The sequence below is a fragment of the Sciurus carolinensis genome, chromosome 14 (genome assembly GCF_902686445.1).
Source record: "Sciurus carolinensis chromosome 14, mSciCar1.2, whole genome shotgun sequence".
Taxonomy (NCBI): domain Eukaryota; kingdom Metazoa; phylum Chordata; class Mammalia; order Rodentia; family Sciuridae; genus Sciurus; species Sciurus carolinensis.
The window spans coordinates 38312314-38339300 of record NC_062226.1 but is presented as its reverse complement, the minus strand read 5'-3'; the positions used below and the strand labels follow the sequence as shown (position 1 = coordinate 38339300).

The window sequence follows — 26987 nt, the reverse complement described above, 5'->3', positions numbered from 1 at the left end:
AGGGTCTGTAGCTGGATTGCTGCCCATAGGAGACTTGTGATATTGTTGGGTGTTAGGGATTACAGATTAAAGCTACATGTAGTCACATGTTCTCCAAATCAGATGACTGATGGAGACAAATGTTATAAGATTTTAGAATAAAAATGGGCCACCAGGCAAGTTTCACAGAGGAGGTGACTAAACTCTGTTGGAGCCACAAAAAATTCTAGGGAAAGAAATGGCCTGATGGGAGACAGGCAAAGGAAGTAGCAAAATTCATTTGGCCTAGTGTGTAGGATTAGGGGGTGGTGGGAATCCTTTCTGATAATTTCTTGTAGTGATTTGGGAGTGTAGTTTGGTTAAGTCATATAAAAGAAATTGGAAGTCTCTCTTCCTGAGCAAGGATCACTCCACATACTTAAATACTGCTGGCCTATTTACCTTGTGTAGAGTGAGGAAGGAGTGACTTGATGGGGAAAGGGCAGCCCATGGGTTCACATCTTCTTTCTCTGCTGTATCTTTGCAGTATGACTTCTCCTTGGAAAAGAAAACCATTGAGTGGGCTGAAGATATTAAGAAAATCCAAGAAGCCCAACAGGAAGCAGAACGCAAGGCCGAGGAAGCAGAAGCTAAAGTGAATTCTAAGAGTGGCCCAGAGGGTGATAGTAAAATGAGTTTCTCCAAAACTCACAGTACAGCCACAATGCCACCTCCTATTAACCCTATCCTCGCCAGCTTACAGCACAACAGCATCCTCACTCCAACTCGGGTCAGCAGTAGTGCCACGAAACAGAAAGTTCTCAGCCCACCCCACACAAAGGCAGATTTCAATCCTGCTGATTTCGAGTGTGAAGAGGACCCATTTGATAATCTGGAGTTGAAAACTATTGATGAGAAGGAAGAGCTGAGAAATATTCTGGTAGGGACCACTGGACCCATTATGGCTCAGTTACTGGACAATAACTTGCCCAGAGGAGGCTCTGGGTCTGTGTTACAGGATGAGGAGGTCTTGGCATCCTTGGAGCGGGCAACCTTAGATTTCAAGCCTCTTCATAAACCCAATGGCTTTATAACCTTACCACAGTTGGGCAACTGTGAAAAGATGTCGCTGTCTTCCAAAGTGTCCCTGCCCCCTATCCCTGCAGTAAGCAATATCAAATCTCTGTCCTTCCCGAAACTTGACTCTGATGACAGCAATCAGAAGACAGTCAAGCTGGCAAGCACTTTCCATAGCACATCCTGCCTCCGCAGTGGCATGTTCCGGAATTCCCTAAAGCCTTCCACCCAAAGCAGTGCCAGTGAGCTCAATGGGGACCATACTCTTGGGCTTTCAGCTTTGAACTTGGACAGTGGCACAGAGGTGCCAACCCTGACATCCTCCCAGATGCCTTCCCTGTCTGTCTTGTCTGTGTGCACAGAAGAATCATCACCTCCAAATACAGGTCCCACAGTAAGTCTTTTAAATCCCATGCCTCCACTAGGTTCCAGTTCCAAAGATTTCTAAATTCTGTCTAGCAATTGCCTTCCTCATATTCTTTTCAAGGCTTAGGGCAAGATGTGATATGGCAGATTGATTGGTTATATAACTTCATGTAAAATTCTGGTTATTTTTCTGAGGACCAGGATTATGAGTTTTGAACCTTGAGCATTTTAGACAAGTAGCTATACTACCACTGAATTCCACTCCCAACCTGAACTTGGTTAATGTTCACTAGTTCCTCCATGCATCTTTGGGTCTTTTCCTTCACAAAGATAAGGTATGATGTGGATCTTGCAAATGGTATTTTCCTGTCTGATCACTTAGTTTTTGTGTGTGTTGTCATGTCTTGTAAAATTTTTTTAATGGCTTGTTTTGTACTTTTTAACTTCATTTTATTATTGTTCTCTTCCTTCTTCATCTTCCTCCTCTTTTTCCTCTTCTTTCTTACATAGTTCTTTTTATCATAGTTTGGCTAACTTGAGGTTACATTCTTTCATATTGGGTTCCTTAGTAACCAGCAGATAGTTTGTATTGAAGTTGAAGCACAAGGTGGAAATTTTTGAAACGTCTTTCAAAAAGTATGAAGACTTTAATCATGTAATTCTTTTCTTCTTTCTATTAAGAATTGTGCAGTTTTCATCAAAGGAAGGGAGGAAGGAGCTTGGAATGGATTGATTTAAAAAAATTGTAACTTGTATTATCTTGAAGAAAATCAAATCTGATTTTGCCACACAAAAATATTGTAGATGCAGTGAGGTTCCTTTATTGTTACAAAGTATAGGTTTACCTCTTGATATAGTTGTTTAAACTGCACAGAACACACTATTGCGTTCTAGAAGAGAAATCATAGAAGTCAACGAACTTTACTATATTAGCTCATAGGTTTTTTTTTTTTTTTAAATGACAGCACCTCAAGAGACTATTTAGAGCCAGAAAGGAGCCTATAATTGTATTGGTGTGATGTCTGTCAGATATCATAACAGTCGTGCTATTAGTAAAAAGATGAAACTTTGGCTTGCTTTACAAGTGCAAGTTTCTAGCAATAGCATTCTTGGTATATGATCATCTGTTTGAGTGCTTTCATTGTCATAAGAACTCTCTGCTGCTTATAAACTTCCTGGACTCTGACCCAGATAAACATGATAGACTGCAGAGTATCAATATTAATCTCCTTGGAGTGGACTTCATCCTAATTCCTCCTAGTCATTGTTGGGCTCTGGTCAGCACTATACCTCTTTTCATGATTTATTGTATGCTTTAGACAGGATTATAAGTACCCTGGAAAAGATAAGGGATCCTCAGCCAATACTTCCCATCCCATTTAAAGATAGATTAAACATTTAGAGATCAAAGCCAGTGAAATAACAGCAAAACTCTTTCTCAAACCAGAACACTTTTTTCATTCTTTGATTAACTTGATTGTTCTGGCCCATTTTTCTCTGGGTGGGAAGGGACCTGCTTCTTGCTGCTTTGAATGTACAGATATAAACAGCTGGAGTTCTTTTAAGGAAGTCATGATCCTATCCCTGGGGAGCAGAGCTTGATTCTCATTCTGGCCCTCTATCTTAGTGTGCAACTTGGAGCCCCCAGTGAGAACCTTTCCTAGTGAGAGAAGCACTAGTGAGAGAATAGTGCCTATTGGAGGAGTGGTAATGGTCATCTGGGCTATGTACATTCTTCATGTACTAATCCTGGGGAAGTGTTAGTGGAATTGAGTTCTTGTTAACTATTTTAAGTGCGGTATTTCAGTTTCATTTTTCAGATTTTGATTTTAGAAGTTGAGAAACTCACAGGCTTATCTTGAGAGGAACAAGTGCCCCCAGCCCATCATTTACTGGGGATTGAACCTAGGGCCACACACGTGCTAGGCAAGTGCTTTACCACAAATATATCCCCAGCCCCACAAATATTTTCTTCCAGTGTGTCTTTTCAATTTGTATATTTTTAAAATTTTTGTTTTGAGACAGCATCTTGCTAAGTTGCCCAACCTGGCTCTTGAACTGTGATCCTTCTTAAACTTCCAGATTACAGGGTATGCACCACTGTGCCCAGCTGAGAGGAACAATCTTGAAATTTGCCCTTCTTCTGAATCTAACCTAGAACTGCCTGATTTTGATAGTGTCTCTTCCTACTGCCTGTCAGCCCTTCAAAGGCTTTGCTCTGCTTTTGAGTTAGGCTAATTCTGCTACTGGGTTCTGCTTTCCCAGGTATGGATACATTCCTTAAACTTTCAGTTATTTCAGGAGAATATTTCTGCCTTTCCTTTATACTTCTAAATTCTGAATTTACTATTGAAGAGTAGCACTAATTTGCCTTTAAATTTGTGTTTAAAATTCTTTTTTTTTTTTTTTTTTTTCCGGGCTGGGGATTGAACCCAGGGCCTTGTGCTTGCAAGGCAAGCACTCTGCCAACTGAGATATCTCCCCAGCCCTAAAATTCTTTTTGACATACAAACTCCCTTAGCTTTTAGGTATTCATATCCCATTTATCATTTGTATTTTGCCATTACTTTAATATAGAATCTTTTTCTTTTTTTAAACAAATTTATTTTTATTAATGTAATACAAACACATTTTGTGAATTGAAGTAGCTTTTAAAAGGCTTATATTGTTGGGTGTGGTGGCATGCATCTGTATTCTAAGTGCTTGGGAGTTTAAGACAGGAAGATCACTTCAGCCCAGGAGTTCCAGATCAGCCTGGGCAACATTGCAAGATCTCCCAATAAAACAAACACAGACAAAAGAAAGCCTCAAACCCAAAAGGCTTTTATTGAAGAATAGCAGATCTCTACCTCACCCTGTTCTCCAGTTTTGCTTCCCAAGGTACTTTGAACTCATTGAGCTATTTCTCTCTTTTTCTTTCTCCCTCCCTCCCTCCCTCCCTCCCCTTCTCCCTCCTTTCCTTCAGTTGAGATCTCACTATATTGCCCAGGCTCATACTCCTAGGTTCAAGTGATCTTCCTGCTTCTACCTCCGTAATAGCTAGAACTGTCAGCACACACACACCATTGCATCCAGCTCTTTGCTGAACTATTTCTCCTGGGATTTATCTTTATATTTCTAAATAGAGTGCTATATTGCCATTTTCTAAAGATAGAAGGTCTTATTCTTCCTGTTACAGTAGTTGAGGGTCTAACTCTTATAATGGCCCCTCTATTCACTTCTTCCCTATCCTCTGCCATATTCTGATACAAAATTTGGGTAAATATGTATTACTGAGGGCATGGTGGTTCATGTTGGCAATCCCAATGACTTGGGAGACTGAGGCAAGAGAGTGTAAGATCAAGACCATCCTCAGCAATTTATTGAGACCCTATTTCAAGGTGAAAAGTAAAAAGTATTGGGGTAAAGTACCCAAAGGTTCAGTGCCCGAGCACTAAAAACAAATAAACAAGGTATTACTGAGTTCAGAGGTATAATTACTTTTTCCTTTTTCTGAAACCCCTTACCAAAATTCAGGTTTTTTGTACTTTTTTTTTTTTTTTTTTTTAATTTAACTCCCCACTGCCCTTGAGGAATTCAGGGATTCCTGCATGCCAGGCAAGCGCTTTACCACTGAACTACATCCACACAGACCTTTTTATTTTATTTTTATTTGAGACAGGGTCTTGCTAAGTTGTCTAGTCTGGCCTTGAATCTGGGGTTCTTCTGCCTCAACCTTCTGGGTAACTGGAATTGTAGGAGTGTACCACTGCACCTGGATTATCTTAACTGCCCCCACCCCCCATACCAGAGATTGAACCCAGGGGTGCTTAACCACTAAGCCACATGCCCAGCCCTTTTTTATTTTGAAACAGGGTCTCACTAAGTTGCTTAGGGCCTCACCAAATTGCTGAGACTGGCTTTAAACTTGAGATCCTCCTGCCCTAACCTCCTGAGCCACTGAAATTACACGTATATGCTACTGGACCCTGATAGTTTGTTTAACTTTTTACTTGGAAGTAAAAAAGCTCCACTGATTTCTAGCATTTCAGTGCTATTTTGAGGTCTGTTTTATTCTTCTCTAACTGTACCTTTGGAAGCTTTGGGAATTTTTTCCTTCATTTCTGGAGATCTGAAATTTACCAGTGATGTGCTTGTTTATTCATTGTTCTGGATCCTCTCTTCCATAGTGAGTTTTTAAATTCTGGAAATTTTTTTCCTATGGTATTTCTTTGTTTTTTGTGTTTTCTTTTTTTCTAGAATTCCTAAAAGCTAGATGTTTGTATCTCAACTGAGGCTCTTATTTTCTGTCCTTTTCTGTTTTCTTTCTCTTTGTGTTTTATGTTCTGGATGTAGCCTTGTCTTTTTTTTTTTTTTTTTTTTTTAAATCTTGTGCTTGGGATTGAATCCAGGGCCGTAGGATACGAGATAAGTGCTCTACCACTGAGTTGCAACCTCAGCCCTGTCCTTGACTATCTTATAAAATCTTTCTATGTTTTAAAACTATCATGTTTTAAATTCCCATGTCTATTTCTTTTATTTTTTGGTGTCATTCATGTTGATTGCTATGACCTTCTGTTGTTGTTTAAAAGTAAGGAGGCACTTTAAAAAAGAAAAAAAGAAAAAAAAAAAAGATGTGCGTTCGGGACGTGCTGCTGATTTTTAAAACTTCACTAGAGAAAGAGCTTTAAGGGGAATGTCCCAAAATGTCAACTTGTGAGTCTTTGGAATTTGGAATTAGTTTCTCCAGAGAATTCTTCTTGAGGGCTAAAGAAGGTGGGGATGGCTGATGCAGACTTCTAGTTAGTCCTCATTTTGCTCTACACTGTGCATGGTGTCCTTATTGTCTTTTTGTCTCTGGTTCATATTTTCTAAGAAATAAACTTTCTGCCTCCTGCAGAGAGTGAGGCAGATGGAATGGAGGTGGTTTTGCCCTGAGGGTTTTACCTCTCTGATCAAGAACCTTTGACTTATCCAATAGTACCTGGTACTTTCAAAGTCCGAGTCCTATTAGAGCTCGTGAGTACTGAGGGACACTAAACTGACTCTCCTCTTTCCTACTTGCTTACTTTATACTTCCTTGCTTCTTCCAGTTATCATCCCTTCATGAGCTTTCCACATTTTAAGATTTCACTGAAACTTATTATCCATTGCTTTTCCTTTATATCTTTGACCTTAAAGGTAAATAAAATTTTAATTATTTTATTACTATTTTAGTTGACTTTGAGGGAGAGATGGTCCATTTGCTCTGTTAAGATTCCTCCCTTGAAATTCTATTCAGCTTCCATTTATTCTGTAACTATTGATCAGGGCCAATAAGTGCGAAGTCCAAAGCCGGGCCCTGGGAATTTGAACATGTGTGTGACATGGTTAACTAACCTCTAGGAACTTATATTAATGTACTATGCACCAGTAGTATGACCAGAATGCTATAGGAACACAGGTTGGAATGTACCTGCAGTGTGTGGGGTTACAAGGAGGTATTTGGGAAGATGTGGCAGAAGAACCTTCTTGATTAAGGTAGGACCTGAAGGCTGCAGGGTTATAAAAAGGATTACCACCTTTGAAGCCTAGTAGCCAGACTTTTATAGAAACCTTTTTTTTTTTTTTTTTTAATGTACAAAGTATTGAAACCAGGATCATTCAACCACTGAGCCACATCCCAAGCCCTTTTTATTTTGAGTTGGGGCTCACACACTCACTGAGTTGCTTAGGGCTTTAATAAATTGCTGAAGCTGGACTTGAGATCTTCCTGTCTCAGCCTCCTGAGTCTCTGGGTTTACAAGTGTGTGCCACCACACCTGGCCTTTGAGAAGCTTTGAAACACTAATATTCATATCCTCCTAACAGCTGGCTTTCTCTCAAACACTAATGTTTGGAAATGTATCTAAATCTCATTTTTTCTAGTTTTTTTTTTTTTTTAACATTTTAGTCAAGGAATATGAAAATACCATTTTATACTAGAGTCAACCCTTGCCCCCTCCAAGAACTTACTTTTTATCTTTTTACTGAAAAAATAATGACAAAAGTCTGCCGTGAATACAATAATGGTATTTAATGTTATATCTGGGACTCAGTGGTAGAGTGTGTTATTTGTTTAGCATGCACAAGGCCCTAGCTTTGATCCCCAGCAACACACACACACACACACACACACACAGTTGTATCCATATTAATTATAAGAGCGTTATATATACTTGAAAATAGTGCCCTGGATTTAAATAGCTTTGGCAGATGACCCCAGAACCTAAGTACTTACTATATTATAATTTTAATGAGGGATCCTTTTAAACATTGTCCATTTGGAGTCTGCTATATTAGTCCAGTGCCCACTTGGATAAAACATTTATGTGAAGGACACATTTGTTCTGTTGGTCCCTGTTCCAGGAAAGTATCATTAATCCTAATATTTGAAATTCCATGCAGCTTTAAAAAATATATAACTATAATCATAGAGCAGTATGTACAATCACACCCCCCTTTCCTTGACCACCCTCTTATTTTTTTTCACTCAGTGCTTTTTAAGTTTCTTTTTTGGGGTGGGGGGTTGGAAGGGTGATACTGGGGATTGAATCCAAGGCCTGGCACATGCTAAGCATGTGTTCTACCACCGAGCTATACCTCCCAGCCCCATTAACTGTCATTTTAAATGACTACCTAGTACTTGTATGGCTGTTCATTATTTATTTACCTAATACCCTATGTTGATTATTTAGGTTGCCCTTAATACTTACTAAAATGATGCTGTGATAAATATTCTTATACATACATTATTGGTTTGTTTTTATTATTTTCCTAATCAAATAATATGAACATTTCTCAGGCTTTAGTAACATGCCAGATTTTATCTGGAGTACTAAATAGCATTTCTGCGAGCAAGGTATGTGAGAGTACCATACATATCTAAAAATAGATACAAATCTTTTGAAAAGTGTAGCGTGTAATTTTTTAGAAGCCTTGAGGCCTTCAGGAGACTTTTGAAAAAGTTAGGTATTTGAAAAATAGTCCTGAATCCTGACTGGGCCCCTCTTGTGAGAGATGGCATTGTTCTTTGGATTTTTTTTTTTTTTAAACTGGGAATTGAATCCAGGGATGCTTTAATTGCTGAGCTATATCCCCAGTCTTTTTAAAATTTTTTAATTTTTGAGACAGGGTCCTACTAAGTTGCTTAGGATCTCACTAAGTACTGAGGTTGACCTTGAACTTGGAATCCTCTTGTGTCAGCCTCCTGAGTACAGGATTAATGTGCTACTGGTATTTTTTTTTCCTACATTTTTTTTTTTTTTAGATGTTGATGGACTTTTATTTTATCCATTTATTTACATGCAGTGCTATGAATTGAACCCAATGCCTCACACATGCTAGGCAAGTGCTCTACCACTGAGCCACAACCCCAGCCCCAGCTATTGGTATTCTTGAGCCCAAGTAAAGGCTGTCCCTGAAGACACACAGATTGGCTAGATTGGCATGATACTGTGCCCGTGCCATGTCTTGATTCCTGTAACCTATCGATCACCCTGTGATTAGGCTACTAAGTGTTGTGGGTGAGGTAGGTAAGTGGAAACAGACTGGGCTTGAAGGCTGTAGTCTTCCTGGCTTTCCCTAGCAGAGTTTAAGAACATCTGGTTATAGCAGTATAATTTTGGACTTATTTCTAGACAAAGGACTCTCTACTGCATCACCCTTTTCTAAAAAGAAAATAAAATTACAAAACTAATAGAGATCTTGTCTCAGTCTCCCGCGTCTTTGGGTTTACAAGTGTGTGCCACCACACCTGGCCTTTGAGGAGCTTTGAAACACTAATATTTCTTTAATTTTGGGGATGGGTTCTTTGTCCTGGGAGTGAGCTGTCTTTGTGCCCTGGACTTCATTAACAGAGGTGGTAGGAGGATCTACACCAAGGAGCCTGTGTACCAATCAGATGACTGGGACAGGATCCTGGAGTGCACATTCCTGTACTTGGGGTCCAGACAGGTAGGCTAATACTTCCTCTGTCCTGCTCTGTAGGACAGCAGCTGTAGTAATGAAGCACACTAAAAATTTTCAGGCTCTGAGAATTCCCTCAGAATTCTGAGGCTCTGAGCTGGCCATGCATGGGAACAGGACTTGCAGCCTCTGCCCAAACCAGTGGAACAGGGTCAGCTCCAGAAGTGGGAGTGTTTGGAGTAAGTGATGTCTTCAGGACATTGAGTTACAGTGGCCTAGGAGAGCCCTGGAGAGGATTCGTTGCAGCCAGCTTGGACATCAGTCCTGTGAGTAGTTTTAGGACTTTATTCATCTCAAACCCATTGGGACATGGAAGGGCATATGGCTGTTGTGCTTTCTCATTCTGCAAGGTGGGATGAGAGCAGCCACAGTTGCAGGTGTCTTCCTAGCTTTTCTCTCCCTTGGCTGGTACCCTCATCCCTTTTCAGGATGTCTGTTACTTTGTTCAAGTTGACTGCTCAACCTGGGGCTTGATTAGTGTCAGAAATGGAAAACTTTTGGATTAGGCCACCTCATTGGTATGTCTTCTGGAGCCCAGATTGTCTTTCTTGATCCTCTTGTTTCTCTACCACCAGGTCACCCCTCCAAATTTCTCAGTGTCACAAGTGCCCAACATGCCCAGCTGTCCCCAGGCCTATTCTGAACTGCAAACACTGTCTCCCAGTGAGCGGCAGTGTGTGGAGACAGTGGTTAACATGGGCTACTCATATGAGCGTGTCCTGAGAGCCATGAAGAAGAAAGGAGAGAATATCGAGCAGGTGAGTAGTTGGTCTGCAGAAGAGTGGGTAGTGAGCCAAGAGAGCATTTGACCCCTAGAACTGGGGTAGTACCTCTGTCATAGAGCCTGTCAGACTTGTAGCATCCACTTCTCCTGTGGGTTTGTGGAGACTGACAGTGCTATATGAGGGCAGCCACCTGTTTCAACAGCAGTACTTCTTCTTTGGGGTTTGCTCTGAGGCCTTGGCTGAGGGAAAACCTTGGGAGTGGTGAAGCTGTTGGACTCTTATCCAGTTACCCCCCTTTTGAGGGGTAAAACTAGGGTAAAACAGGGTACTGGAGTCCTACACCTTTGAGATATTTTGTGACTTGGACTGGTTCTTATAGAACTCTCCCGTCCAGGTATGGAGTTGACATTCTGGGAGATGTGTCAGTTTTGGCAACATCTCCTTTGGAAAATGGCTACTCATGTTTATAAGGGCATGTCTGCCTATTCAGAAAGGAGCTGTATTGGACACAATTCAAGCACAAATCAAGTTCTGTTTAGGATCTGATGGCTCGGGTGTGGCAGGGAGCATACTTCACACTAGCTAGTTTAAGACTTTTGGGAAACACAGAGGCATGGCAGTAGGGTGTTCAACTCGTTTCTTTTCTTAGATTCTCGACTATCTCTTTGCACATGGACAGCTTTGTGAGAAGGGCTTCGACCCTCTTTTAGTGGAAGAGGCTCTGGAAATGCACCAGTGTTCAGAAGAAAAGGTGGGAACCTTTATGCTTCATGAGAACCTTCTGGAAAGGAGGGTCAAAATAGTCCTGTTTTTTTCCCCTGACCTACAGTCCCCTTTCCTTGCCACAGTGACTATAGACAGAAGCAGTGAGGGGCAGAATCTCCCAAGTACCTAGACTTGGGTTGAAGACTATCCAGAATTCCAGGGAAGAGAAGATTGATTTGGGCTAAAAGCCAACCTTTTTGATGACTTGGCCATTGTTAGTCTGATTACTTGGTCCTTAGTGCAGCTATGGAAGGGGGCAGTGAGACCCAGACAGAGGTCAGCAAAAATGAGTTGGGACTGGCCTGGCTCCTGACGGATGATGGGCTATGGCATCAAATATGCCTGCCGTGGCTTCTTCCACAGCCCACCTCTGTTGGCTAGGAAATCTCATAGAGGCTCATGAAGCAACGGTTAAAGGAGGCGGATGCCTTCCTGACGAGTATTCCTGTGTACACACTAAGCTATTTTGTGTGGCTGGACCCTTTTAATTTGTATTCTCTTCTGTCCCTTAGATGATGGAGTTCCTTCAGTTAATGAGCAAATTTAAGGAAATGGGCTTTGAACTGAAAGATATTAAGGAAGTTTTGCTATTACACAACAATGACCAGGACAATGCTTTGGAAGACCTCATGGCTCGGGCTGGAGCCAGCTGAGACCAGGCCCTGTCCAGACCCTGCCACGGAACCACCACCCCCCAGAGGCCCTGCAGAGCCCACATGTGGGGAACAAGGGGCACACTTCTGGATTTTCTTTTGGGGGGTTAGAAGATCAGGTGTGGAGACTGTGCTTGCCAGTCTCTGTGAGCCTAGGCCCTGAGCTGGGGAGAAAGTGGGGAAGATTTGGGCATATGAATGCCCCAGACTTGTCCTGGCTCCTTCATATTAAATGTATTTGTATTTGAGAAGTGTCCTTCCCACTTTTGGCCCTCCAGAGAGACTACCTTGGTCTTTCTGGGGTCTCTACATCCTCAGTAGAAACCTGGTCTAGCTGCCAACAGGAGTGGGGAGAAAGGGGAGGGCTAGACTTAGTGCTGCTTTGGGGTTAGATACTTCTCCCACTACCTTTATTGGCGGGTTGAACTCTAATCCAAGTTGAGTACGAGAAGGTTCTTCCAGGGTTTTGTTCTTTCTCCCTTTTAACAAAGTCTTTTAGTGTTACACTGGTTCTGTAATGTCTCTGAGGTGCAAAGAAAGCACTTTTCCCCATGGGGCCCAGTTTGCCTCTTCTGCCAGGCAGTCACCATGCTTCTCTGTCCAGCCCGTTTCTTTCAGCTTGGTTTGGAGCACAATCCTCTGCTACCCAAGGTGTCAGAGCCCCTGCTCTAGGAAACCTGTTGTCAGTTTGAGTAATCATTGGCCCCTTCCCAGCACACTGAATGGGTTGAGAAAACAGGCCACAACTCAGTGGCCTAGAGCACTAACCCTCCCCTGTTCTCCTTGAACAGCCTCTTCCTCCAGCCCTTCTTTAGGATGACACATGAATAACACCTAGGTTTAGAAATCACTCTTTGTTTCTTTTGTATTATGTTGTACATCATTAAAGATCTAAATACAAAGGATATACAGTCTTGATGAATCTAAAATAATTTGCTAACTATTTTGATTCTTCAGAGAGAACTAATAATAAAAATCTAAAAGGTATCCCGCTGTGTTAACCTCTTTATTGCCAAGAACTGTTGTACTGAGGAGGGTGGATGGTGGATGAGTGATAGGGATTTCCTGGGGCTGGAAAAGGGCCCAACATGCCTTTCTGGTAGACTGTGGAAGGTAGGCTGGGTCTTAGGGAAGTCCCTCAGGAAATAAGTCCTTTTTTCCTGTGAGCAGCACCTGGCATTTATATGCTTTGTGCCTCTGGCAGGACTCTTAAGTGCTTCCCAGCTCTCAGTGATGTTCTTGTATCTGACAGAATTCATCCCTAATATTTTTTGCCTTTATACTTGATACTGCCCCACTAAGTCTCTGGAGGTCTTGACCTGGAGTCAGTCTTTTTAGTGATCATGTGAGGGGCTTCAGAGCCTTACGCTGGAAGCAGGGTGCCCTCTGGTGGTCTGATCAAGCCCTGCCTGAGGCTGACAAAGGATGGCTGCTACAGTCTTTGCTATTTAGCTCTTCTCTTGGTCTTTTAAGTCCTCTTAAAACCTCAACGTTACCCTTTACCAGGGATTGTTCATATGGTAATGGGCTTCAAGGCTAAGGCTGTGGCATGAATCTGTTTTATCCAGTGTGGCCTCTGGAAGTGATGGGCAACTGGTGGCTACTTTGTTTTTCTTGCCTTCAGCTTCTTCCTGCTAAAAAGATAACACAGGAAGAACTCTGTTGAAAGGGTGTGTGTGTGTGTGTGTGTGTGTGTGTGTGTGTGTGACCTCAGACTTAACTATACAGCTCTCAGTGCCAAGATACTAAACACAGGCCCTTGGCTACGAATGGTCAACAAATATATGAAAAAAAAAAATGTTCATTTCTAGCCATTAGAGAAATGCAAATTAAAACTACATTGAGATTCCATCTCATTCCAGTCAGAATGGCAATTATCAAGAATACAAGTCATAATAACTGTTAGTGAGGATGTGGAGAAAATGGTACATTTATTGCCGGTGGGTCTGCAAATTGGTGCAACCACTCTGGAAAGCAGTATGGCGATTTCTCAGAAAATTCGGAATGGAACCACCATTTGATCCAGTTATCCCACTCTTTGATATATGCCCAAAGGACTTAAAATCAGCATAATTCAGTGACTCAGCCACATCAGTGTTTACAGCTGCACAATTCACAATACCCAAACTATGGAACCAACCTAGGCGCCCTTCAATAGATGAACGGATAAAGAAAACATTATATATATATATATACACACACACACACACACACACACACACACACAAATGGAATATTGCTCAGCCATAAAAGACTTTGACCTTTGCCAGTAAATGGATGGAACTGGAGACTACCATGCTAAGTGAAATAAGCCAATCCCAAAGCCAGAGGTTGAATGTTCTGATTCAAGAATGCTAACAACATGGGGGTGGGGGGCAGATAGAAGTTCAGTGGATTAGACAAAGAGGAATGAAGGGAAGGGAGAGGGGATGTGAAAGTAGAATGAATGGGACATAACTTTCCTATGTTCACATATGAATACATGACCAGTGAAACTCCACATCATATACAACTGTAAAAATGGGATCCTAATTAGAATAAGTTATATTCCATGTATATATAATGTCAAAATACACTGTCATGTATATCTAAAAATTTAAAAACAAAACAGGTCCTTAAGAGTGACAGCTGGCCAGCATGTCCTGGAAGACGGTAAGCCTAGGAGATGGGTTTGCCTGAGATCTTTCAGCTCTTCAATTTTCCTATGAGACGAGTGGGGAATCACAGCTAGGCAGCCAGGAACTGCCACTGAAACAAAAGGGTTACCACAGGTAGGACCAGGGAGGTGTCAAACACCTAAGCATAAGGTTGAAATGGGGACAGAAAATGCAATGACATGGGTACCCTCTTCTGCTTCAGAACTGGATTGCTGGAAAGAAGGGTAACTGTAAACACAGAGCCTGTCTACTGTTAAACACATCATCAAATCAAAGTTTATTCATTTTACATTTTCAAAAGTAAATCTAAATTTCCAAACCAATCTCCAAAGGCCAATGGGGCAGAGCTTATCCTACTGCTGCCCTGCTAGCACCTATGATTTTGTTTTTTTTGTTCTTTCCTTTGAAGACTGAAAGGCACAGAATTCAGCTAATAAACATTCTCCCTGGACTCAGCATGTTGTCTTCCTTAACTCGTGACCTCTGACCTCCAGGTTACCACTAACCACCCAACTCTCTGATACTCAAACTTAGGAACACCTATAGAATTTGTAGATCCATGTGTTCCCACAGATGTGGGTCATTAAGCAAATGCTCTTGGTACCCGAAAGAAAAGGGAGGAGCATTAAGTTCTTCAGCCTGATTCTGAGGGAACTGGGTCCCATCTAAGGTCATGTGTGGCTGGGTGAGGCTAGGACAGGTGGGACCAGTGAGTGGTTTCTGGTATGTGCAGGGAGGATGCAGCAGAGGCCTCCACCAGTCCCTAAAAGTCCAACACAGGCTCCTACACCACCTCTACTATTTGGTATAAGATTTTTCTCTAAGACACTGCTGTTCTCTCAGGGGTTGCGGCTGGCCTGTGGTAGGTGAGGTATAGCTGCAGCTGGCTCCTCAGACTCTGGATGCACTTGGATTTCAGAGCCATGATTTCATCCAGCTGGGTCACAAAATCTTCAAAATCCTGAAAAGGGAACACAGGACAAGTGGAGCTTTCTGGGTTCTCTGCAAGATCATTTCCAGTCCCTGTTCCTGCAGGAACTCAGAACTCAGGTCCAACTCCAGCTGGAACACCTGTAGGAGACCTGCTATGGCACCAGATGGGGCTCACTTCTCTGTATTTGAGACACTTCATAGGTAGAGGGGTATTTTGTAGAGCAGAAGGGTACTGAGGTAGAAGTACCTCTGGTCCTTCTATGTAGGTTGTAGGCAGCAGGCTTGTCACTGTTCAGTCATAAGGGTCCCAAAAAGCCACTAGGAAGGCAGAATGACTAAGGACAGAGGCTGGAAACTTTTAGTCTATTAGTAGGAAATGTAGCAACATCTCCCACCAGTGCCCAGGCCCTCTCGAGCAGTCTCAGAGAAATGGCAAGAGGAGGCACAAGGCCTTGATGGTGGTTAGTGTGTGGCAGCAGACCCCTACCTACAAGTACCACATCAAACTAGCCACAGGCTAATTGCCCAACAGCCCCCGATTGTCTAACCAAGGCTACTTACATGAGAAGACAGTTGGCTTATCAGGGTCTCTTCCTTGAAGCCCAGCTTTGCCATTTCATCCAGTTGTTCTTGGTGTGCACGGATGACCACCTGCCTGGGAACACCAGAGAGGAAACTGTGATCCTCCTGGCCTCCCATTTTCTCAGGGCAGCTTTCTGAAATTTACCCTCACTTCCAAGCTGGGAACTGCCTCTTGCCTAAAATTGTCAAGGCTTTGACCTGGGCCAGCTCCCCACCCCTCCCATTTCCCCTTTTCTTTTCTCAGGACTAGTCAAGGTATTAAGGAGACCAACAAAATAACAGGAGAGATGGGCTTCTCAAGCTGTCCTTGCCACGTCAGCTATAGTTAGGGGCAGGGCTGGGTGCTGCTTCTCCACAGGAGCTGCCCATTTCCCGTGGCTTCCCTGAGAGACTCAAGGCTATGACCACTGCAGCTGGCATACTTGGTACAAGTCTGTTTTCATTTCTACTTCCTGTGGAAGGTTCAAGATCAGAGCACAAGGTTGGAGACAGAAGCTGAAGGATCTGCATTTTGTCACACTCTAATGATGGCTAGAGACCATGGAGCAGCCTCCAGAAATAAAAGTGGAGGCAAGCTCCTCACCGTGCATCTCTGCATGGCCTTAGCTTTTTCCATGACAAACCATTAGGTGGGGCAGGAGTAAGTGTGCCAAAGAAGCTCAAGTTTTAGGCAGAAAGACCAACTTACTGTGCTTGCTCCAGGGTGGGCTGACTGAATGTCCCTGTGGTCTCAGGAGGGCAGGTAGGGACCAGAGGAGAATCTGGCGATGCTAAGCACCTTGAGATTGGCCTGCATTTGAGCCATGTAATGTCCTCTTTGTAGCAGGGCACCTCGATGGAGTCGGTAGACAAACCAAGCTCCTGCCAACTAAGCCCTGTAGAATGTTTTCTCTCCTGGTTCCAGGGCTGATCAGCCACATCACTGCTTCCTGTTTGTGGAGTAAGTACAAGTCCAGAATGGGGTACCCCAATATGTATGGGGGAGAAGGACTTTCCTGGGAAACCCCAGGAACCATCCAGCTGTGTCTCCTCGGCATCAGTATCACACTGCTTGCCACCCACATGTTTCTGGGAGAAGAGTACAGGCTCTCTACTCTGGCATGTCTCTCCCAGGTCTGCCTCCTTGTTGGGCAGCTTGTCAGGAGGGTGCTGACGGATGGGCGATGGGGACAGGGCTGGAAGACCACTATCAGGCTTATTGTCAGGGGGAGATGAGGAGAGCCACAGGTGCCCAGTGGTTGAAGACACTGGCAAGGCTGCCTCTTGATCATTGGATGATGCTGTGCAGCCCTCAGCTGGTCCCCCTGTGCTCTCTGCCACTAGATTGTGCACAGTGCCCTGGGCACAGTGTTGTTTCAAAGGAGAAGGGTTGTCATCATCTGGGGTCTCTAGTAGGGACACAGTGAGGGGAGCCATTAGTCTAGAAGGAGATTCACAGCATGGGCCTAATTGCCCTCCAGAGACTTCTTGTAAAGGAGTACTATTTTTGACCATTCTGGTCATCTGAGTTGGGCTGCCTTCACTCACTTCTCTCAGTGGTATGGTGACTGTGTCTCTTAGGTCTGGGGATCCAGAAACTGTAATGTGGGATGGTGAGAAAGAGAAATCATCTTCCAGGGATGGCAAGCTGTCCTCAGCCTGCCCGGGAACCTTACTTCTGAATGTATCCTGTCTTACGTCTAAGGCTAGGTCTCCACCATTTTTCTCACTGTATACAAAATCTACCTGTGAGCAGGAACGCTTCTCTGCTGGGTTGTCTCTAAAAGGCCCCAAGGAGGTGGAGTTCTCTCTGTTCTGGTCCAAGTGTACCTTGTTCGGGCTTTGGCTACGGTTGAGCACTGCTCTTCTGTGGCTTATGGGATCCTCAGAGTGTACCCAGCTCTCAATTTGACCCTTTTCTTCACCATCTATCCTGGAACTAAAAAGCAGGCTCTGCTGCCTTTCTGCTACCTGCTCCTCAGGACCTTGACCTCCCTTCTGATGAAGGAAGAATGAGCCTTCACTTTTCTCCAGGATGTTCCGCTGCTTTGTGGTTCTCTGACTGGACACATGTGAAAAAGAATCGTCACTGAAGTCACTGTCATCAAGGTCCTCAGCCTGGGCTCCATCCTGACTCTCAGAGAAAGAATGGAATGTAGGGGTCTCATTCTGGAGCTGACCCTCTGGGGGCCTGTATTGGTATAAAAACTTTTCCAGTGGTTGGTATTTTAACTTCTGTTGGAGGAGAGGTGGCTGCTGGAACTGCTGGTGATAAAAACGCAAATGTTCCTCCCTCTCTTTCTGATGTGGAGGGATGTTTGTCCAAGCTTCAGAGGCAGGCCTGGAGGGCATGCTCACCTTACCATCCTGACTGCCCTCTACTAAGAGATGGCTGTTGCCAAAGGAGAGCTCAACGCGTGACACAAGCTGCTTCTGTACTGGCTGCACTGTCTGTACCTTCTTGCACTTGGCGGGCAGCTTTCCATGCCCTGGGCCTTCTGGGTCTGGTATTCTGTTTCCCCACTCAAGGATGGTCTTGTTGCCCATTTGATTTTTCTCAGAGCACAATGGAATTGACTCTTCTGCCCTTTTTTTGACCATATGTCCAGACCGCATGGTTCCTTTGACAGGGCTAGTCTGCATGAGCCACTCCTGGGGCGGACTCCCTCTGGAGCCACCCCTTTTACCAGGGACTTTTGGTATAGAAGCAAAAGGGATGTTAGAGGTGTGGCTGGCCAGAGGATGGGTCTTCCCCCTTGTGGAACCAGGTCCCACTGTGACTGACTGCTGAAGCCCCAGCTTGACTTTTTTTGGAGAACACTTGTCCCCTGGCAGGGCCACAGGGGAGTTCTGAATTCGTTTTGGGGAGGAGTTTTCAGATGTCCGATTTCGACTGGTAGCTGAAGTGCAGCACTTAATACCTTTCTTTAGTTCTTTGACCCTGTGAATAATAATACATTTAATGTTAAATGTATATTCTTGTATATTCTGTAATTCCTTTTCTATAGTTTTCAGGGAAAACACTAATAAAATAATTGTAAGGATTGGTAGTTTCTTTTTTTTTTTTGGATCTGGGAGAGAATAAGAGGAAAAGGGTAATTTGATTTTAGCATGAGATACCCCTCTGTACTTTGATTAAAAAAAAAAAATCTTCTCTGAGGATATAAGCATATACCCAACATTTCATGATCAGAAGAATTTTGGAAATTGACACAGCCCCATGTAAGGAACAAGCCAGGGATGCAAGTCTCAGAACTACACTGTTCACACAGGGCCCATGCTGTGCTTCCTGAAGATTGGCCAAATCAGGAGTTCATATGCACCACTCAGTTGCAGTTCCACAGAGCTCTCTTTTTCTGAAAATTACCACCTTGCAGGCTCCTCTGGGAAAATGAGTTCCCTCAAATAAGTTAGGCATTTCAGAAGTCAAAATCTCAAAAAATAAATAGGACTGTGCAAATTCCATTAAGGGAAAAATGACTTGTCTATTCCAAGGTTTCCCAACTATTAGTACTACTGACATTTTGCACTAGGTAATTCTTTATTGTAGGGTGCTGCCCTGTGTATTGTAGGTTGTTACGCAGCATCCTTGGTCTCTACCTATTAGATGCCAGTAGCATCTTTCCAGTTATGACAATCAAAAATGTCTCACCCAACCATGTGCAGCAGCACAAGCCTGTACTCTGGAGGCTGAGACAGGAGGATTGCAAGTTAAACATCAGCCTCAGCAACTCAGTGAGACCCTGTCTTAAAATAAAAAATGTAAGGATTGGGGATGTAACTCAGTAGTTAACATCCCTGGGTTCAATTCCATCACCAAAATAAAGAAAAAAGAAAAAAAGTCTTACCCACTATAAGAGTCACATGTGACCACAGGCTAGAGAGGGGAGGGATGCTAGCAGATACGAAAGTCATCCAGAAAGAGTCCTGATCAGTCAGGTGTGGTGACAAATGCCTATAAACCCAGTGACTCAGGAGGCTGAGGCAAGAAAATGCATGTTTAAGAAAAAACTTTTTGGGGGGTATGGGAGATACTGGGAATTGAACCCAGAGGTGCTTTAAATTCAGAGCTACATCCTCAGCCTGCCCCTCTATTTATATTTTATTTTAAGACAGAGTCTCACTAAGTTGTTTAGGGGTCTAAGTTGCTGAGAGTGGCTTCAAACTTGTAATCCTCCTGCCTCAGCTTCCTGAGTCTCTGGGATTATTGTGCCTGGCAATAATTGCAAGTTTGAGGTCAGTCACTTTTTTAAAAATAAAAAGGAGAGAGAGCTCCTGGATTCAATTCCCAGTACTCAAAGATGGGGGTTGGGCGGGGAGAGGTACTAGCTCTGCCACCAACTTCTGATAAGCTCTTGAAAAGTTCCTGTCCTTCTCTGGGCCTCAGTTTATATAGGTCCAGGTTATTCCCTTCTGAACCTCCATGGCTCCAAATGATTCTGCCTCGACAAGTAATGTGTATTTTTGCATGTGCGAGTGGTACTGGGGATGGAATCCAGGAGTGCTTTATCACTGAGCTACATCCCCAGTCCTTCTTATTTTTCATTTTGAGACATGGTCTCACTATGTTGCTCAGACTGGTCTCAAAACTTGTTATCCTACTGTCTCAATTTCCTGAAATGCCAGGATTACAGATGTGTGCCACCATGCCATGTTACAGAAGTAACACATATTCTACCTCTTACAATTAGGGCTGAGGCCAGCAGGAAAAAAAGCTCACTGAGTCAGGCAGGCATAGTGGCACACACCTGTAATCCTACCAACTAGGGAGGCTAAGGCAGGAGGATCACAAGTCCAAAGCCAGCCTAGGAAACACAGTGAGGTTCTGAGCAACTTAAGTAAGACCCTATCTCAAAATAAAAAAATAAAAAGGGCTGGGGATGTAGCTCAGTGGTAAAGTACCCCTGGGTTAATCCCCAATGCCAAAACAAAAAACAAAAAAACAGAAAACAAAACAAAACAAAACAAAAAAACTCATTGAACTGACCAACTCAGATTAATATTTCACTTTCCAGTAGCCACTGAAAAGACACTGATGGAGTCAACTCCCCAAGTAAGAGGATCTATCATCTTCCTCTGTCATAAATGTAAAAGCAGGGCCTACCAGGTCACATTCTTCAAATCACTAGTTTCTCCAAGAAGAGGGTTGGAGAACACAAAGTGAGATTCCTATGTGGGAGACATGTGCACTAATACCACCCCCCCACACACACACACACATGCATGCACTCTTTCTCTCTCTCTCTTACCTGTCAGCATAGCGTAAAGTATTTAGAGTATGTTCAGTGGCCACATGGCTTGGTGAGATGTTAGCAATCATGCAAGTTTTGGCATTGCCAATGAAAGAGTCCTTCAGAACCTGTCCAAACCAGAAGGTGGGTCAATGAATGAAGTCTACTAACAAAAGGTATATTGACTACTTGTGTGCAGGACACCGAGGCAAAAAAGGTGACTCGCAAAAGAAGAAATAAAATGATCGATAAACACAGAAAAAGGACTCATCTCACCCCTAAGAAATACAAATGAGCCATTTAAAATATTATGTATTTTTACCATTAAAATTAAAAAAGATCAATGAATACCCTGTCCTGGTGCGGGTCCAGGTAAATGGGCACTCTACTATTCTGCCATATGCCACATACCATGACCTGGCACAAGCTTTCCAGAGGGCAGTTCAGCAATATGAAACAAAAGGTAAAGAGCATGCACATTATTGGTTTGGTAGTCACACATCAAGGTTTTTATACTGAGGGACTTCTCTGTTGACCAAAAAAAGTATACATAGGATATTCATTACAACATTACTTATAATAACAATTCTAAAATAACCCTAGGAGTAAATAAGTAGGAAACAAACTAAATAATTATAAATTGAATACAACTATTACAAATGATTATGTATATCTGTACTTAGGCACATAAAAAATACTTAAAATGTAAATCTTTTTTTCTTTTCTTTTCTTTTTTTTTTTGGCAGTACTAGAGATAAAACCATAACCTCACACATGCTATCAAGGGTTCTGTCACTGAGCTATACACCCAGGTCTTTTTATATTTATCTTGAGGCAAAGTCTTGTTAAGTTGCCTAGGCTGGTCTTGTTCTTGCAATCCTCCTGCCTCAGCCTCCTAAGTAGTTATAATTAAAGGCATGCATCACATAAACCTAAATCTTTGAGTAACAAAGCATCCATGCTTATAATTAGATCAATATATGCAGTTAAGGGCATAGAAATGTTTACTAAAGCTGGGCATGGTGGTGCACACCTATAATCCCAGTGATTTGGGAGACTGAGGTAGGAGGATTACAAGTTCAAAATCAGCCTCTGCAACTTAGTGAACGCCTAAACAACTAAGCAAGATCCTGTCTCAAAATAAAAAATAAAAAAGGTTGGGGATGTGGCTCAGTGGTTAGGCACCCCTGGGTTCAATCCCTGGTACCAAAAAAAAAGGGGGAAAAAAAAAAAAAAGAAATGTTACTAAAATGTAGCTGTGGTTACCATTGGGGGTGGGATTTTAAGGTTACTTTACCTTCTTCTTTGTACTTCTATGTATTGTTTAAAGTATTATTTGAAGGGTTTTCTGGGTCTCTGGTAGAAATTATGTTTAAGACACAATCAAATTCAGAGAACACCAATTCTGACTAGCATGGAGTTGTGTTACTATAGATTCTGTCCCATGTTCTAGGGTGCTGCAGCATACCAAGATCCTCTCCTACTTGTCTGTCTCCAATGTGACTATACAGGGTGCTGAAAGCAATCAGGGAAGACAACTATCTTCACAAATGTTTGTACCTAGGCAGATCTGTCCCTATGGAGCTCTTCTGCAGTTACTATGGATGCCAATTTAATATCCAATCATTTTTGTGACAGAAAAATAAACAAGAAAAAAATTACCAATATTTCCTCTACTTGGAATAAGAATAATCACAATTAATACTTGTGTAGTTTGTTTTTGTTTTTCTTTGTTTTGTTTTGTTTTTTTGTTTTGTTTTGAGACAGGGTTTTGCTATGTTGTTATGTTATTCCTGGGCTCAACAGATCCTTCTGCCTTAGCCTCTTGAGTAGCTAGGATGACGGACAAATGCTGCCATGCCCAGCTGTCATTTTTTTCTTATTGCCTATTTCTATAAAACTATAAAAACATCAAATGGTCAAATCATACATACCCTCATAACATGAAAAGCTACAGTTCCATCTTTACTCCCATTGTTATTCTCTAGATAATCCAATGCTGTGCTTCTGCATTTTTTAAAACTTTTTTTTCCCCTGTGTGACTACACATATAGTAGAAAAATGCTTTAAGATCACATGGGCAATCAGATTATTATAGTGTTCCACAATTTGCTTTTTAAAATCATAATAGATCTTGGTTATCTATCTTATCAGTACATGTAGAAAATCTCATTTTTAAAACATAGCTATTATTTATTTATTTTTTGTACTGTAAACACTGGCCTAAGTCTTACGGTCAAGAAATTACCAAGTACAGCTTACACCACCCTCTTTAAGGGCTCAGAGGCTCCACTAAATTAATGTTTTCTTTTCTTTTGTTAGTTTATTTAATGATGAGGTCTCACTATATTGCCCAGGCTAGCCTCTAATTCATGAGCTCAAGCAGTCTTCCTGTCTCAGGTTCCCCAGTAGCTGAACTATAGGCATATTGTCACCACACCGAGCAATAATGTTTCTTTACACTGAAAATAAACAAAAAGGTGGTAACCAGAGGAGCACAGCTGCTTTCCTAACGCCCCAGCTGCCCTGTGCTGAAGATATCTCAGCATACGGTCTGCCCTCACTAGAGGACTAGTAGGTTTGAATGTTCCTGGAAGGAATGTGACACTTCTCTTCTCCCCACTATGTCTAACTTTGTGCCTTGCTGGCAGTGGATGCTCTTCTGAATGAACAAAGGAATGGATGAAGGAACAATGAATGGACCAGAAAAAAATCGAGGTTCACATTTAACTGTACCTGAGTTAATTTGCTTTGCCTGAAGGGAGTATGGGTATGTTCCTGGTCCAGTGCCCGGATACATTCCTTCAGCTGCAAAGTAGAAAAATGAGCACTGTCAAATATCACAAAACGAGTAAGAGATGATTATTTTTCTTAAATAAAAACCATTTATGCAATTCCCCAAAGGGAAGTCAAAATGCTGTGTAATATTTTGTTCAACAAAACCAAGTGAGACTGGAAACCACCACCCTGGGCTGCCTAGCTAGGTGCCTTTCAATATATATAGAGAAGCTGTAACAACCTTGCTCATACACGCATACTTACAGGTATGGATTCAAGTGCAGATTTGTAAATAAATTGTCTGAGTAAGGCAGGAGACATTCAGAGAAAGTCAGAGGTGGCATGGCAGTGAGAAATAGGGCTAACTCCTATTTTCAAAGAGCAGGGACTGTGGCCTAAAGGAAAGAAACTGTCATTTGCTCCTAGGCATGGCCCTCAGTAAGAACAGCTCATTGGACATTACTAGGGTCAGCACAGACCTGGATGTGTAGGCAAAATGCCCATCGAAAATGGTGAGGGGAGGCTGGGACTGTGGCTCTGTGGTAAAGTGCTTGCCTGGCACGCGTGAGGCACTGGGTTTGATCCTCAGTGTCACATACAAAAATAAATAAAGTTATTATGTCTATCTACAACTAAAATATATATATATATAAAAGAAATGATGGGGAGGGTGGGAAAGCAAGATGAGGAAGGAGAGACCTTCTATTTCTGAGTCATGCATCTAAGTTAAACGGCAATAAATGAGAAGGATGGGAGGGAAGAGGAAGGAAGTAATCCCTTGGAAGTATCAGTGAGGGATTCTGCCAAGAGTAGGAATTTAGCCTCAAGAATTTGCTGTGGCTGCTATTAACAGATGGTTTAATCACTACCCCACCTCTATCTAAGAAGCTGTAGAATATAAAGTATAAGGCAATATCTTCCTTTATTAAAAATCAATTCCATATCCCCCAATTTTAGCACTGGATAGATTTTCCTGAAGGAATGAAGAAATAACCAAACCCTGCCTCTTATACCTATCCCTTACCTAAAATCAAATCCAAGTGGTACAACCAATACCTATGAGAGTCCTTGGATTCTTTTTAGCCCTGCTCAATCAAAATGGAATGGTCAACAAAATTTACTGAAGACTAAGAAGCCAAGGGAAATACCCAGGAAAGAAACAAGGCTACCTTTGTATACCTTACGAAGCACAACATTTTGATACTATTCTAGAAGGTTTGTTCCCAGGCCCCTTTGCTTGTTTATTCCCCATGTGAAATAGACAAAGTCAAATCACAAAGGGCTGTATGACTTCATAGATATTTCTTTCCATGTTTTATAGTTGATTCCTAGACCATTGTTTAATTATGAGAATCAGATTTTTGGTTAGAGGAGGTAGATCCTTGGACAATTCATTCAATCCATTTGAACCTGGGAATCCTAATCTATAAGGTGGGGATAAGAGAACTTGCTTAACTTGCCTCATAGAGTTGTTGGGAAAACTAAACTGACTGGCATTTAGTAAATGCTAAAAATATATTGGTTCCTTGGAGAAATGGTTAATGGCAGGTGAAATTAATGGTACTCACATATTTAATCTACTATATCCAAAATACAATTTTGCATGCAAAAATCATAAAAAATTAATGAGATATTTTGCATACTTTTTTTGGTAATTAAGTCTTCAAAATCCAGGCTAGCCACACTGAACAGCACAGAGAGAGATCTTAACCACTTTATAGGAAATATAGAGAGAAGAATAACATATTAAATATCAGCATAGGGATACAAGTGATCCAGTTTTTTTTAGACAAATAGGTAGATACAGAAAAAAATAAGAGAGAGGGAGAACTGATATAGGACATTGTTTGCATCTTAATTTGAACAAGTCAACAGTAAAAAAGATATTTATGGGTAATCTGGAGAAATTACAATACTTACTGAAAAGTCAATAACATTAAAGGTATGATGTTGGTATTATGGTTATATTTTTAAGTATCCTATTTTTGAGGTATATAATGAAATATTTGTAGAAGAAATGACTTGATGACTAGGATTTCCTTTAATATAATTTGACCAGGGGAAAGCTAGTGTTGTTTAGTTTTTCAAACGTTGATAACTAGTGAAGCTGAGTAACAGGTATATGGAAGATCGTTATGCTATTTATTCCACTTTTGTATGTTGAGGAATTAATACAATTTTAAAATTTGGAGAAAGGGGAAAAGCTTACTAAGTTAACCAGTTAGCAACTTGCAGAAATATTTTTATTCCTATTTGGCAGAGATAGACCAGAGAAGAGAAGGCAGAGAGAGAAGAGCTGCCTAGCATTGCTGAGAGCCTGCCTTTTCTCTAGTCCAGAAATTCCTTTGCCAGATGAAAGCATGCCTGTTGCTCTGTTTTCACTCCACTCTCACCCATTCTGGCTGCACGTAAGAGGCAAAAATCTCAAGAAGGATTTTTAGATTTTTGAACAACTTACAGCCAGAAGACTCTGGTTTATTTCTGCGCCTTCCATCTTTGTCTGTCTGTCTGAGTCCCTGGCATCTGCTGCTCTTTCACTGCCAGCCAAATCAATAAAGGAGATCCTAGAGAAAAGACACAGCAAGAATGACTTTTTTGAGGTTTGGGGTTTTTTTTTGTTTATTTTTATATTAGTTGATATTCTGTGACCTCAGGAAGTAATTAACACTGGCCATCCTCAGGAAAGAAAAAACATTACTGTCAGCTTTCCAAAAGCACTGATCTGTCTGCTGCTGTTGGCACTGTTCATATGGGCACTTTCGTTGGTTCTAATCATTTGTGAGAAAGTATGACTAAAATTGATAAAGTATTCTTCCAATAAGGCTAAATGACTATACTACAAATCACTTGGGTTATCACTTAGAAAATTAAATAGAAACTTTTGTAGGTTGCTTTCCAGGATAAAAAAAGAAAGAAAGAAAAAAGAAAAAAAGAAAGGAGAAAGAGAGAGAGAGAGAAAGAGAAAGACTCATTACTCAGAGGTGAGATAGGCTCATCCATCAGTGTGGCAGAGTGTTTGCTAAGCACTAAGAGAAGCAATGAATGTATCCAATTGTCTTATGGCTTTTTCAAGAAGAATGGATTAAGTCCCCCCCCAACCTCCTTTTATGGCTTGTAAGCTTTCTGAGATGCATTCCCTGCTATTTCTCTGATACTGTGTTTTACGTTAGAAGCAATCAATGTTCCTTTTAATACCTTAGGGTTGACCAACAATAGGTCATTATTTCATGGTCAATCAACTGATGGCATTTTAGTACAATGATTTATTTCAGGGCTAACAACTCTTTTCTGTATCCCCCAAAACGAAGACTTCCATGA

General features: G+C 41.8%; 2 protein-coding genes across 5 annotated transcripts in view; one reads left to right on the top strand and one right to left on the bottom strand.

The window, feature by feature from the left end:
- The window catches only part of Ubap1 (ubiquitin associated protein 1), a 58847-nt gene extending 46359 nt beyond the window's left edge, over positions 1 to 12488 (top strand). For all 3 annotated transcript variants that reach the window (XM_047525374.1, XM_047525375.1, XM_047525376.1), the window contains 4 exons: positions 506 to 1429; positions 9942 to 10124; positions 10741 to 10842; positions 11369 to 12488. In XM_047525374.1, coding sequence (XP_047381330.1) covers positions 506 to 1429; positions 9942 to 10124; positions 10741 to 10842; positions 11369 to 11509 — 1350 coding nt within the window. In that variant the 3' untranslated portion in view covers positions 11510 to 12488. The remainder of the gene's footprint in view (positions 1 to 505; positions 1430 to 9941; positions 10125 to 10740; positions 10843 to 11368) is intronic.
- A 1926-nt stretch (positions 12489 to 14414) lies between these two features.
- Kif24 (kinesin family member 24) overlaps positions 14415 to 26987 on the bottom strand; it is a 54135-nt gene continuing 41562 nt past the window's right edge. For both annotated transcript variants that reach the window (XM_047524984.1, XM_047524985.1), the window contains exons 8-13: positions 26128 to 26233; positions 23628 to 23699; positions 20910 to 21019; positions 16370 to 18601; positions 15661 to 15754; positions 14415 to 15127 (exon numbers count right to left, since the gene is read on the bottom strand). In XM_047524984.1, coding sequence (XP_047380940.1) covers positions 14987 to 15127; positions 15661 to 15754; positions 16370 to 18601; positions 20910 to 21019; positions 23628 to 23699; positions 26128 to 26233 — 2755 coding nt within the window. In that variant the 3' untranslated portion in view covers positions 14415 to 14986. The remainder of the gene's footprint in view (positions 15128 to 15660; positions 15755 to 16369; positions 18602 to 20909; positions 21020 to 23627; positions 23700 to 26127; positions 26234 to 26987) is intronic.